Source organism: Phallusia mammillata, chromosome 5, assembly GCF_965637545.1.
Source record: "Phallusia mammillata chromosome 5, kaPhaMamm4.hap1.1, whole genome shotgun sequence".
NCBI lineage: Eukaryota > Metazoa > Chordata > Ascidiacea > Phlebobranchia > Ascidiidae > Phallusia > Phallusia mammillata.
The window spans coordinates 1,770,493-1,785,130 of NC_137256.1; the positions used below are offsets into that span (position 1 = coordinate 1,770,493).

Sequence of the window (14,638 nt, forward strand, 5' to 3'; positions counted from 1 at the left end):
TAAAATCACAACAAATTATTTTCGTTCATAAAAATCACCGAGAGAAATAACGGATTGAAATCAAAAAGTTTCTTGCTTTGTACATAGACTTTAATCATAATACAACATTTTTCTTGGCATTTTTGCGCTATAAATAAGTAGAATTATGAAAAATATTGCAGAAAAGTTTGCCATCAAAAATTACGTATGTTTAAAAAAAATAATTTACTGATTTGTATGACCTCTTTCTAAGTTCACTCATCCGTGACAGGCAGTAGTTCACTTTTTTGCCGGTTGTAGGTCAGTCACGTCGTTTTTGGTGTCATATATTCAATATTGAGCCAACTAGGGAGTGAAAATAAAGTTGTCGAGTTTTGTTTGTGACAGTTTAGCTAAAACATTATGCGTAGTTTGTGGCAATTAGTTTAAAATATGTACAAATAAAAATGTTATTTTTAAAGTTTACGGTAGTTTTGAGACGTTGACAAAACAGATTAATCCTCAATTATATTGTTTGCAACTGATTGCATTGTACTATATTATATAAGAAACATTGATGTGTAGTTGAATTTTAGTAATTTAAGTTTAAGAAGTTAAAACAATAGAATCTGGTCACAATGTTGCGCTCACTGCAAGTCAGACAACAACTGGTCAAATTTTCTCAACAATGCTACACAACTCAGGCTGTTGCAGCCACATCGGGCTCATCAACAAAACTCAGTGTGTTACCGAGCGGCCTTCGAGTGGCGAGCACCAATGAAAATGCTCCTGTTGCTCAACTAGCTTTGCTTGTCAACTCCGGAAGTAGAGATGAATCCCAGTCAAACCTTGGAATCACGCATTGTTTACAATGCACTGCTGGATTGACCGGATCACGAAACACAGCATTTTTGACAACGCAGCTTCTTTCATCCCTCGGTGCTGATTTACAAGTCACAGCCGGCCGAGAGCACACGCTATACAGTGTTCGTTGTAACCCACATGATGCTCAGAAGGTTTTTACTGACGTCGTAGCTCCAACTATTCTTGGTGCCAAATTTCCCTGGTATGAAATAAATGATGTTACTTCAAGAATGAAATACCAAAAGGCTGTGGCAACTAGTGATCCATGTTTTACTTTGATGGAAACTGCTCACAAGGTAAGATATTGATGTGTAAGATATTTGTCACAAAATGTTTCCAAATGCCTTATGTGCATGTACAAGTGTATTGGCCTTCAACAGAGCTATTTTGGATACTTTGTACAGATATATTCATTGGTTTCATAAACAACAGTGTGGTCCATTTGCACTATCTTTATATTTAGGTGGTTCTTCAAATTTAAGCTCTGCAAAATTTACATGAATCTGTTTTAAATCGAATTAGTAGTAGTTGAATTAAAATTAATGGTCTTGTTTCAAAAAATATACGGGATTCAATTAGTTTTAAATGTTTTATTGTGTTTGTGTACACACAAAATTACTTTTTTGCACAAGCATCATTTGAATACGTAGCAGTGGTTTAAGGTAGTAGTGTTGTGTTAAAAACAAGTCCAATCACAATCAAAGTTTTGGAGGTGTACTTATATATGTATATTTATTTCTTATACACAGGCGTCATTCAAAGGCTCTCTTTCAAACTCGGTCATGAGTCCAGATTTTATGATTGGCCATCACACTTCAGAAATGCTGCAAGCAAAATTTAATGCATCTTACAATCTCAGTAACATGGTTTTGTCTGGATCTGGTGTCAGTCATGATGGGCTTATTGATATTGGTTCAGCATGCAATGGTGCAGAAGGTAACTTTAAGCAATATTGTACCTCATACCAGTAAAATAGTATTTGCTCCAAACTTAGAGTTGACTCGCACATAAGTCGCACTGAAAATCTAGGGATTTAAAGGGCCCTTAGCCTAGCTTTTTTGCATAAATAACCGGTGCAAATGGTTGTTTTTTACCATTGAATTGCATTGAAACCACAAAACTATGTTTTCTCAACAAAGCGGGAAAATCCAACGCACGCTGAGCTGACGCATGTGTGTGTGCGCTCATGAAACTGTCTCGCATTGGTATGTGTGTGCACGAGCGCATGCACCCGTATTCGATAGCACATTTCCACTACAATTAGCGTCTATAACGCGCACCCTTAATTTTTTATTGAAAATTAGTAAAATTAGTAATTTTTTTTAATATAAGGAAAAAAGTTGCGACCTATACGCGAGTATATACGGTACATACCTGATATACATGCAAGTAACTTTGTATAAGGTTTTAGTCAAGATTTTATCATCACTTAAAAGTTTATTTGCATAAAAGTTCTGCATTATTTAAATGTTTATGATGCTTTTAGCCTGATTGGGTTCAGCAGTTTGGTTTAGCCTGATACATGGTGAATGTTTAATGTGGGCTATTTTTAAAATACGCTGGAAAGCTTAGATTATAAAGGTAGGTCTCATTAGGTTTTTGGTGGTTTTTAACATTGTTAACAGTTAAAATGACTTTTGGTTCCCTGCCTACCAATAAAAATATGGTTTCAAAAATTTGAAATTACAAAAGACGGCTCACTTAACATTATAGGGTGCCAAGGTAGTCAATTTCACAACTTAATGGTGTAGAAGTTTACACATGTCTTTTGCTGCATCCTTTTCCAATAACTGCTGCACATTAGTACATAATGGTATGGGAACAATACATCAACTAGTATAAATATGTAGAGCACATAAACAATAAGTTGTACTTTTAACACTCATTACACTAAATAACTTGTTTGTAGCACCAAAATGGTTGCTGTTTCCTAGCCTATCTGCAATTAGGTTTTCATAATGCTTAAACATTGTATTTGGGCCATTTAGTAATACTGATTCTCTATCAACAGGATCAGCTACTCAACGGGCAGCATCCCAATTTATTGGTGGTGAAGTTCATGTTGGCGACCCGACCCCACTTGTCCATGCTGCTCTCACATTCGAAGGTGTTGCTTTGAACGACAAGGACGCAGTGGCTCTATCTGTGCTACAGTATGCACTTGGTATGTATATATACATCATGGGTGTTAGAGTTGAACATCATAAAAGACTACATGTACACCTAATTAGCAGTGTATGCTATTACAGGATGTGCAATTTGGCTTGTGTTAAAATGGATAAGAAGTCATATGATTTGTCATTAAAACAGTTGATCATAATTGTGCAGAAATCTTAAGAGTACATTTGTAAAAGCATGCTTTTACATGTTTGAGCAAAAATTGAGTCTTAAATAAGGAGTTTAAGTGTTTGAAAGTATAATTATGTAATTATTTTATTTGGGAGGTAAATTTGCTTTTCAATCAGTTTGTATCGCTTTTGTCAATATTTATGGGTCTCCTTCCCTGAAGGGGACACATGTTGATTTTACTCGATTTGTTGTTGTTGTTTTTCTTTTTCTTCTTTTTTTTTCTTTTTTTTTTCTAACCTGAAGTTTGTCCACCCTCTTTTGCCATCAAATGTTTGATGGATTTGAATGAAACTTTCACAGATGGTAGATATAGTTATGTAGATGTGTCATCTGCCTTGTTTCACTCGATAGCCCCAGTATTTACCCCGCCAGCCCCCAAAGTGTAAAACGTTTTTGTATGTTGCTGCGCACCACAAACAGAAAATTTCTGTGGTGTAATAGTATAGTAAAGGCAACATAACATACCTTGCTTGTGTTTGTGCATTACTTGGTGGACGTTCCTGCACATACCAACCAGAGGGGTGTTAACAGCCTTGTGACGTCAGAAGTGTTACAAATGTTGCTAATAACACCTCTAGTGGTCAGAAGTTTAAACATTGGCCGATTTGGATGAAATTTTACATGACTGTTGATTGGGTCATTGTAATTTCATATTTTATACTTTTGGGTGTAGAACCCCATTAGTTGCCCCACTCACCCCCTAAAATGGGTGAGTTTTTTAAACAGTGTCGGAATTAAATGAAATTGGACAGCTTGCGGGAAGACTTGGTGGACGTTCCTGCACATGTCAGTCAGAGGGGTGTTAACAGCCTTGTGACGTCAGAAGTGTTACAAATGTTGCTAATAACACCTCTAGTGGTCAGAATTTTAAACATTGGCTGATTTGGATAAAATTTTACAGGACTGTTGTTTGGGTCAATGTGATTTTATATTTTTGGGTGTAGAACCTCATCAGTTACCCCACTAACCCCCTAAAATGGGTGAAATTTTTAAACAGTGTCAGAATTAAATGAAATTTGGACAGCTTGCAGAGTTTGTCATTTATAGGTGTCAATTGTTGTGTTTAACCATGTATTCCCAATATTTACCCCTCTTGCCCCCTAAAATGGGTGAATCTTTTAAACAATGTCTGAATTGGATGAAAATTGGATAGTTAATATATATATTATGTCATTTTTGGGTGTCGATTGTTCAGTTTCACCCTATAGATTTAACATTTACCTAACCAGCCCCCTAAAATAGGTGTTTTTTGAAACAGTGTCGGAATTGAATGAAATTGGACAGCTTGTACAATTTGCTATTTATAGGTGTTCATTGTTGTGTTTCACTTTATTTTGCCACTATTTACCCCTTCATTCCTACAAATAGAACACTAAATAGGAAATACTACAATGTATGAATTGAATCAGATTTGCATTACTTTTAATAGCATGATTATTTAAGCCAGGAACTGACCACAGTGTTTTCTTAAAGCACCAAACTTACTGATGGTTATCTTATAAAGTGCATTGTTTTTAAGTTTGCATGTGTGGGGGACCCATGAGTCTCTGCCTGCAGAAACAAGTAAGGTTATAAAATTCAGTAGGTGATATGGGACCCAATATAAAATAAGTGTAGGGAGTATATTAACGTTTCAAAATAGGTTAAAGTGTATGTGCAATGGCAATATGTGCTGAGCCACCCTTCTAGTTTTTTTGCCAGTTTGACGACCTTAGGATGTCAAACTCCTGGAAGTTTTGAAAATTTCAAGTCTGACTTCCATTGTTTGAGGTTTTGTGTCAGAGCTTAAACCTTCCGACTTTGCAACCCTACCAAAATATCATTTGTTTATGAATAATTGCTTCACTTTTCTGCATAATCATATTATGTTAATGAAATTTCAGGTGTCACTGGAAACATCAGGCGAGGATCTGGTCTCAACCATGGCTCACTCAATCCAGCTGTAGAAAAATCGACCGACGGAGTTTTCTCAACCAACGCATTTTCCGTTAACTACTCTGATACGGGCTTGTTCGGGATCTATGTGGTTTCGCCTCAAGAGAGCATCAATGCTGTTCTACAGGCAGTATCGGCCGAGTGCAAGAAAGTAGCTTCCAACGGCCTCTCTGATGCTGCTGTTAATGGTGCCAAGGAGCGATTTAAAGCTGCTGTACTCATGAATGCTGAGTGCATGTCGAAAACCGTTCAAGATATGGCTGTGCAGAGCTCTGTGCTTGGTACCATCGCTTCCCCATCGAGTATTGTCGCTCTTATCGACGGGGTATCGGCCGCAGACGTCGCTGGTGTCGCTCGTCGTGTGTTAACAGGAAAACGAGGCTTGGCTACTGTAGGCAGGGGCAGTGATGGACCTTTCTTAAGGGATCTTTAAATATTCTATTCTGTATTCTGGATAAGTTTCGAACAATTCTAGTTCAATTTTGTTTAAAATTCAGGCAGGTTGTTATCGTTTAATATGAAAGTCTGATATTTGCAGGAAGTTTGCACCAAAATGTTTTTTATTCCGTTGGTGTAAAGTTCCTGGGTCTGTACTTTGTAAGAAAGTTATTTATGTGCTACGGTCGGAAATATACAACTAAACTCTCAAACCGTTTGTCTATTTTTAAGGCTGATCCCAGCATTAAATGCATGTTTATCTTAATGTACAAACTGGCGATCCCCTACTACGAAGCTGACATGTGCAGCATACGAGGCAGGTGCTTGTGATTTGACTTTCGGTAGGCTCACCGCTGAGTATGTGTACCTTTGTCGTGAGTTCGAATCCCATCGCAGCTTGTGTCCTGTCATATATGGGAATACCCTGTGACCAGCCGATTAGGTATGACGTTTTCAATAGGCCTGGGGTGCCACGATGATGATTCGGCTCATCTGCCAATTTTTCGTTGTTATGACGCCCCATTTTCGCCTAACCAAGGGCAACACCTTACTACGATAGAAGTGTATTCTCTCGCTACCAGAGATTACAAGTATTTACCACAGGATGTAGCAGTAAATGATGCCTTATTAATGATATACCCTTGTAACTGAAGGACTGCGACGAATTAGAGTCATTGATTCACGACTGCAGAACATTTTTGAGTAAAAAACGCTTAATCAGTCGCTGTATTTTTTTTGTTCTTCTGACACTGGCTTCTGACATTGAAAAAAATCATTGATATAATATTTTTTACTCTATAATTTCCTGCAAAACAGTCTGTTAACTAAATCTAACCAGAAACACTGTTTAAAACGAAGCTAAATCAGATGTTGGGTTTATAAACGGTGTATTTTCACAAGGACACTCTATCGTAGCTAACAGGTGAAACGTATTGGTTGGCAACACTTCAAAACATTAAGTTATATTCAGGTCGGATTCAAATACATGTGTAACATCTCAACACTGTATTGGGTTTGTTTTCACGGTTTTGAAAATGCAGACAGTGACAGTGCACACTGTTTCGATCTACGAGGTCTTATGAGTGCAGTTGGTGACAAGATATTGGCCATGTAGGCAACGCAGCTTATCATGCTGTAATGACTCCATGGCTTTACACTTTAAAAATGTTTTTTAAAGAAAATTTTGCATGGTTGATTGCAACCACTGGTTGTAACAGGCGAGTTATTTGACAAGTTTAAAAATGTAATTCTCTTGAAGGCATAATAATGAACTAAAACCTTCGTGGAATCACGTCAGTGGTAAAATTTTACTAAACGGCTACAAAAAGTGAAAATACACGTTTGGTGGCATAGAGTCGGCACAAATTAGCAAGTGAGATATCCAAATACAAGAAGGCAATAAAAAAATTTCACTCGCTTGAAAAGTTTGGCCAAATAGAAATCAAAATCGAGTCTGATATGATTTCTGTGTTCACCCCGGCAACTCTAAATCTTGTTTGCCATTTTCCGGTTCCGGTTCCTTCTTTGTTTCGTCAGATGGGGCGACTTTGTTCACGTGGTAAATTCCTCTCCGAGTAATCTGCGGCAAAATTGGAAAACAAATAAAATCTTACAGCCACGCAAGGGCGCTATATGGCCATGGTATTTATAAGTTGATTTCTATGTAAATAAACTGTTTTTCAAACAAATACGATTGTTATCTTCAACACGGCTGATTATGGAAGAAAAGAACATATAACATTTTCGCTGTTTTTTGTTCATCTTATTTTTATTGCATAATGAAATACGCAAAAGTAGGAAAGAAAGTTTAGAAAAAATACCGAAATGAAAGTTTATTAGTTTAGGGATTGATGTTGCGGTACAAAATGGAAGATATGTAACAAATACGATCGTACTCAAAAGCGGAAGATATGTAACAAAGAAAGTAAAAATCATAAAACCAGCACGATTCCTAGAAAAAAAAGAGTAGAAATAATTCAAGTTGATAAATTTATCCATTTTCTTTGGAGACTGCTCTTTTAGTTTGTTTTCGCAAGGCATTAGATTGTTTTCTGGCCAGCGCAACTAAAGCCTTGTGTATCTGTTCGTAATACGGCCAGTTCCGCAGCCAGTCGTTTTCCTGGTAAGGTTCCATCATTTGATTATTTCTCCCACCATTGTCGTCTCCTTCTCGGGTTGAAGGCCTCGTCGCTTGTTGTGGCTTCGATTTGTTATTAGAAAAATTCTCGTCTAAATTTGATGATGGTACGAAACCGAAGTTCATTGGTTCCAGTTTCGAATCTTGGCCAGGGTGCTGCTCCGGTGAAATCTTTTTCAAATTCTTTTGCTTCTGGAGGAAAATTTTCTGGTATAAATATGAACGTTACACATACAGCGATTCAATCACCTACCGTCTGATTTTCTTCTTCAACAATCGATGCTTTATTCGTATTTGGGACTTGCTAATTAACTACCCACGCTAGTAATTGGATAAATAATAACGAAATATTATTTTTTAATTGGGTACAAATAATAATTAACATAATTATCATCAAAATTTCCGACACCTTTTTGTATTAAATAAACTATCAAATACTTATCCCGTAGCTTATACACAAAATCACTTTTTGGAATGCGCCGCAATTAAACACTGGCTTTTTCTCATTTAACTAGAACAGTGGTTCCCAACCTTTTTTGTTACATTCCTCCCTTTACCCATTTTCGAAGTATTCAATCCTCCCCATAAGACGAAAAACAAATATAACATAAAAAATTATAGCAATTTGAAATAGACCTTATAATCCTTTACAACCGGTTCCAAATGTGAACCGGGTCTAAATTATAATGGATATAATTATGTGTGTACAAAAATGTTCTGTAATATTTCCAATGTACGTGTTTTTACAGTTTTTATGAAATTCCTCCCCTGAACTCATAAAATTCCTCCCTAGGGAGGAATTCCTCCCCGGTTGGGAACCACTCAACTAGAACAAGAACAAAAGTAATTAAATGTCATTTCGTTGCCGACATGCCATTTTTTCATGGGGTTCGAACGCAGGACTTTCGCTTTCAGTGTGGTTTAGGTAAATGCCACTAGTGGTCGCCATGTTCCTGCCAACTATGCTTCGGTTGAAGTTTCTTCTCAATGTTTTCAACTTACCAGTCTGAACAACATCACAGCCGATAGAGCGACTAGCAAGAGACATCCCACAGCTATAACCACAATCGACCACGTCTCTAAACTCCCGGATGCCGTTGCTAGGTTACCTTCGATCGCTACAGCGTCTTCGTCCGTAGCAAATGACGTCATAGATATTTTGACGTTGTCGGTTGTTACCATGGCGAGTGTGCCCGTATGTGTGCCTTCAAAGTCGCCTGTCTCGTACGGCTCGGTGGTCGGAAGGCTGTGTGACGTAAAAATCATAAAACACGTGACCTCAAATGTGTTGTCACACTCGAATGATTTCGACATATCGATTGAGTAAGACCCCGCAGTGCAATATATCGTGACTGTGCCGTCAAGGGTGGCGTTATTGTGGTGTGTCGTGTTTGTTGTGTGCCTCTGTGGGTTTGGTAATTGTGTTTCGGTGCAGGTCAGCTTCAGACTTCGGTCGTTGCTTTCTTCTACGGAACCGTTAGAGTTCTCGGGGAAGTCCCTGCAGTGCATCCATGCGTGACCGCTTAGGTTTGACAGGAAGTAGGTGGGACTTTCCCACAATGCTCTGGTGTGTGGCTGCCCCTCGCACTCCACCTAACGGTAAAAATATCAGCCACTCATTAAAAATTTTAAAAAAATTAACTTCAAAATTTAGATGCATCAATAATAGTTTAATGCTGACAGCAGTCATGTTATAACTTATTTTTTAGCTTATTATGACACGACCAACAGCATATTGTTAGCTGCGTTGCTATAACAACAAAGTTTTAATAGATCCTTGTATGGAACTCACAAGTTCTTCTTCGTTTTCTGCTTCATTGCAAATAATTTCCGGAGAATATTCAGGAATCGCTTTAAAAACTTCGCACTCTGGTTTCGTGGTTGAGTTTGTTGTCGGAACTATACTCGTTGTTGTGTTTGTTGTTGCTGTTGTTGGTGCAGCGGCTGCTAATAAACAAATTTAGCGGATTAATAATTAAAGACCTTCACTCTTGATATTAAGGTGGGTCCTTTTATAAGGTGGTCAACAAGTTTTATCCGATACAAAGTTGTATGTTAGGCCGGGCTATTCGATGCCAGGTTTGGGCTTAATGTTGAAAAAAACGGACTGGCTTCATATTTGGTCTTATATGTGTCGTAATACCACGTTAGTTATTCTAAATTAATTGATTTGATTTTCAAATAAATTCGGTTTAGAAAACGTAACTTTTCTGACCGCTTTAGACCCAAAATGCGTTTCCGATGTAGTGTCACGAAGATAAACCGTAAGAAAACCTAGTGGGAGATTTTGTCTCAGGAAGTAACAATCATATTATATCTGCTTGTAATAGACATTTTCGTCTACACACTTGTTTTTTGTGTCTGATCCACTTGCGTTGTGACGTCAGCAAAAGTTTGATTGACGTTTCCTCCGACTTCCGCTCGTTTCTGCTTGTCACGGACCGTTGCTTTCGCGACACGCTTGGTTGGTTTCGGTGCTCTGGGGAGCCACGGGAAATACCCGAATCTTGTGGTGGTCCGGGGCGGGGGGACGGTTGTTAGTTTTACTGCAAAATGGAGAATGTTAAAAATATAAGAGACTGTAAAAGGTTTATAAACGAAAATAAAAATACAGAGAGCAGGACTGGTATTATTGTATGCTAGTGATTGTAAAATAATTTTTCTCTAAAATCTCTAAAATTTATAAAAAAAATTCTGTTTTCTGAGTCTAAAATTGGTTTCTTTGTGTATAAAAAACATGCTGGATAAAAATGTTTGCCACTTCCACTACTATGAGTTTAAAACTTTTCGCTGACCTTTTACGGTAAAACATTTTACCACCCTTTATCGTAGTTTGTTTCTTTCCTGGCAATCTCAACTTCTTGCATTATTCAAAAATCGATTAAGATAAGATAGCGGGAATGGGTGTCGTGTACTTGGGTCGACCCGGAAAGGCTACAACTTTTACAGCCATTTTCCAAGCATTCGTCAGCAACTAATGGAGTAAAATCTCGTTGTTTATCACTTGGACTAAGCTTATATATGCGTAAACACACAAGCTCATTGAATACATTGAAGACCACTATGAGCAACATTAAATGTACACGCTGTGGCCACACACCAGTTTATGCACAGCATAGATTTCCACATGTCCGGACATACACAAGCTCATTGAATACACTGAGGACCACTGTGAGCAACATTAGACGTTTACACTGGGGCTACACACCAGTTTATGTATAATTTGAATTATAATAATTGTATTGAAATTGTGAAGCAAAACTGACAACCTTTCAAGTGTTTAGTGTTTTATGTTATTCTATAAATATTTTAAATCACTACTAATACATTTTCACAAATAGGCCCAAAAGAGCCTTTGTTTTGACATCCTTTCTCTTACCGCTGCGATGGTGCTCTGTATACGCCTCATGACTAGGTTATATGGAATATTGCAATCTTTTTCATCCCTGTGACAAATGTTTAACTTACGAATATCACACGTGCAGAGATCGGGTCCCTTCTCGTTGCACAGGTCGCCATAGCAACAGAGTGCGCACGACCTGGGACAACTGTGGTCATTCTGATCCCTGTTAATGTTGCAGGCATGGGCTTGGTAGCAAGACTTCATGATCTGAGCGATTCCCAGTGAGTCGTTGCGGACTTCCGTGTAACAAACATTCTGTTCGTAAACATTGAAGGAATTATTACCTCATACCAAAATAACATTAAATATATTATGATTTAGAAATGTTTTTATGTCTTTATCGGTTATTTAAGATCTAACATACTTTATGACAATATTTCCTAACGTTTGCCATGCGAAACTTAAAGAGTTTTAAAGGTTTAAATTGAAAGTCACCAGATTAAACGGGCTTTCTAAATATTGGCTTCGCTTTTGTTAAGTCCCTTTTACAACCGGGGGAAATTAAAAAAAACTGGGGGTATTGACGTTTTAAAATAATAAGATTTCCTATCGCTGAAGTTGCATATGAAATTTTTACGCAGCCGCGTTGGAACAACCTGGTTTATAATCTAATACCTAAACTTCCCACTGAAATTTCGTGCTTAGCAATTCAGCTTTTACGAGTTATTGTTTATTTTTAACAACACAATAAAAAATACCTTATCTTACTTATTCTTCTATTTTAAAATTCTAATCTGAAATTAAATTTGCAAATTTTACCTGATCAATTCCACACGTGGTCACAGTTTTGCATTCTTCTTCCGACCTTGCCGCATTGCATTCGTAACATTGTAAGCCTGTAAAAATAAACCGCACTGATAAGGAATGGTGATGAACCCGTCTCAAAATTATCACAATTATTCCCTAAAAAGTCCTAATACTTCCGGCTAAAACACGTGGCGAAACGTAGGCTAGTAAAAATTGCAATTTGATACAAATGTTTTATGTGGAATGTTTATTTACTTTAATAGACGCTTTAACAACTGTTTTTTTTAAGCTACAAGCTGTTTCGACCTATAAGGTCTCATCGGTACAGCTGCATGATGATGAGAGATCGGCCGTATAACCTAGTTTAGCCATCTTACGGCACTCCAGTTTATTGGGATCAGCAAGCTGAAAAAGCCGCACATCAAGTGTTATCCCGATCATCAAGTCAAATTCAAGTCAACACTTTATTTGCATTGTCACTTTATCGAATTGTCATGTGCACAGTTTTGTAAAAACAGCAAGGACACCGAAAAAGCATTGTTTATCCGGTCAAGTGTCCCGGTTCATTCACATTGATCGGTTTATTCTTATTGTGGTGTGATTGTTCGGGTATTTTGTGTTTTTCGAACTTAGCTTTTTGTATTGTAACGCTTCTAAACTTGTGGGAAAATGCATTTACTTTGCATGTAAGGTCTCTTGCTATTTTAAATTCAGCTACTTCATACAAGAGCCGCGTAAACATACGGCTGATGTGTTTGTATTGAAAACATGAATAATTAAATAGGGGTTGGGCAAGTTTTTTTCAACCCGGAGTTATTGAGTTGTGCTTATGAACAAACGCACGCACGCACATTAACTTATTATTAATGTATGCCACCTCGCAATAAGCCACCGCGCTTGTCATAGGTTAATTTTAAAGCTTTAAAATGCCACAAGCTGGAAATTAAAAATGACTTAAAATAATTAAAAAAATACTGCCATCAAAATTGCATAAAACTCAACTAATTTGTAATTCAAAAGTTTTAACAAAACATTGCCATCTTATGTGAAATAACATAGGCCAAGATAACACGTTTAATGACCCTGAGCAGCAAAGGAAAAAGATATATTGGATTACGTCACAGCCACAGGGATAAAAAGGATCATATGAGGGTAAGTAAGCGATCAAACGAGTTTGGAAAACTTAATTTCAAGCATGTTTTGATGAAACAAATAAAAAAACAGCCAAGATATATATTTCCTTACCAAGTAGTACTTCTTTGTCATTTGTAAACGCACAACCAGAGTGAACTGAAGTAGTTTATGAATACAATTAGTCGCGAATGTCCTAACTTTATATATCAGTGATGATGACATGAGCATTTGCCGAAACGTCCAAGAACAACTCTTTGTACGACTTTTTTTTCTCAAATTGTGTTTACGTCTATTATGTTTATTATATTCCTGATCCGTTTATTTACGTTCGTTGATTTCTCAACCTTAGGATTAAAGTTCTTACCTAAAGATAAATGAACACAGAAGAGAAGGATCAAAACTGCGACGACAAAACGAATTTTCATCTTTTTGGAATCAGATTAAGTCCTGTTTTTAGATTCTGTCTAACAATAATAGCATCAGTAAAAATTAATAAAACCTGATCTAATAGAAATATTTGCAAATTAAGATCAAAGTTTTCGAAAAATGAAACTAAAACAAAAAACAAAAGACTTTAAAGCAAGTTGAAAAGTAACTTTTCTAATTATTCCTTTTCCTGCTTCACCTGTCATATAAAACAGCTGAGTTTTTAAACCGCAATTTTTCTAAAAGTTCTGTTGCAATAAATTCCGTATCTTTGGACCTTTTGTGTTAAAGTTTCGGTGTTTTGACTTAAATTGAACTGACTTTCACTTAACTGTTCGTTACAAGAGCCTCCGCCCAACCTAAACCCACAAGCTCACTGAATCATCGGTGCTTGTGGTAAAAGGTAAATTGTTTTTCGGGTTTAATTTCACCTCAAGCCGCAACAGCTGTTCAAAGTTTTACCTTAACCCCGCAAAATCAGTTTCAACATAAAAAATTGACCACGAAAACCGCAATCCTTTTTATTTACAGCTTGAAGTTATAATGTCCATTTATCTTCCCAGTACAAAATTTCTTAACTTAATCTTCACAATAGAGTCATAAGAAAACAATATAGCAAAATGTGTAGCCTAATCAAGAAGTAAGTAATCACCCCAAATACCTTTTCGAAATCAAGTTTCTTAACTTAATCTTCATAAATCGTCATGAGAAAAACTATATAAAGCATATTTTTTATCCCAGAAATGGATGTTACACAATACCAACATTACACATTAATTCAACACACCAGACGAGAATAGAAAATGATATAAAATAATTCGAAAAACCTGATCTCCAAATCAATTTATTGTTGCCCTGTAACAACTAATTTACCAACTATTCTTTTACTTAACGGTATAAATCGAACACTTCCCAACGAAAATTCCAGAAACGATTATCCGCGAGTCATTTTCACTTCTTCCGGGCGCGGTGCATCGCGTCAAAGTGTTCGGGAATGAGGAGTAGCGGTCCTCCCTCCCCACTGCACGCGCGCTGACAATTGAGCAGCTCATAATATCACCATGACAACGCGTATGCAATATTAATGTGAGCCGCGCCAAAATTTTGCGGCCAATAATTGGTGGCTTGTTTTGGGAAGTTTTGGGTGAGTAATTAAAATTTCCGTAAACAACAAGTTTCGCTTGATAATATATAATTTTTAGTGATTCTGATCCTTTATCCCAAATAACAACCAGATAAATGAAAAT

The 14,638-nt window shown here is 37.0% G+C and overlaps 2 protein-coding genes across 4 annotated transcripts; one reads left to right on the forward strand and one right to left on the reverse strand.

Moving 5' to 3' along the window:
* The first annotated feature begins 504 nt into the window (after positions 1 to 504).
* LOC145229484 (cytochrome b-c1 complex subunit 2, mitochondrial-like) lies at positions 505 to 5,756 on the forward strand. Its single transcript, XM_080094830.1, has 4 exons — positions 505 to 1,118; positions 1,572 to 1,758; positions 2,834 to 2,986; positions 5,055 to 5,756. The coding sequence occupies exons 1-4, from the start codon at positions 597 to 599 to the stop codon at positions 5,537 to 5,539; spliced, it is 1,347 nt and encodes a 448-aa protein (XP_079950956.1). The 5' UTR covers positions 505 to 596; the 3' UTR covers positions 5,540 to 5,756.
* A 658-nt stretch (positions 5,757 to 6,414) lies between these two features.
* LOC145229483 (uncharacterized) lies at positions 6,415 to 13,476 on the reverse strand. Of its 3 annotated transcripts, none has more exons than XM_080094829.1 (7): positions 12,209 to 12,584; positions 11,844 to 11,920; positions 11,150 to 11,339; positions 10,030 to 10,227; positions 9,474 to 9,628; positions 8,684 to 9,274; positions 6,415 to 7,123 (listed from the first exon to the last, which is right to left on the reverse strand). In XM_080094829.1, exons 1-7 carry the CDS (start codon positions 12,270 to 12,272, stop codon positions 7,016 to 7,018), a joined length of 1,383 nt encoding a protein of 460 aa, XP_079950955.1. In that variant the 5' UTR covers positions 12,273 to 12,584; the 3' UTR covers positions 6,415 to 7,015. The 3 variants fall into 3 exon arrangements, with proteins under 3 accessions (XP_079950955.1, XP_079950953.1, XP_079950954.1); XM_080094827.1 differs by lacking the exons at positions 6,415 to 7,123; positions 12,209 to 12,584 and adding exons at positions 7,133 to 7,873; positions 13,330 to 13,476; XM_080094828.1 differs by lacking the exons at positions 6,415 to 7,123; positions 12,209 to 12,584 and adding exons at positions 7,133 to 7,873; positions 12,138 to 12,198.
* Between the last annotated feature and the right edge of the window lie 1,162 nt (positions 13,477 to 14,638).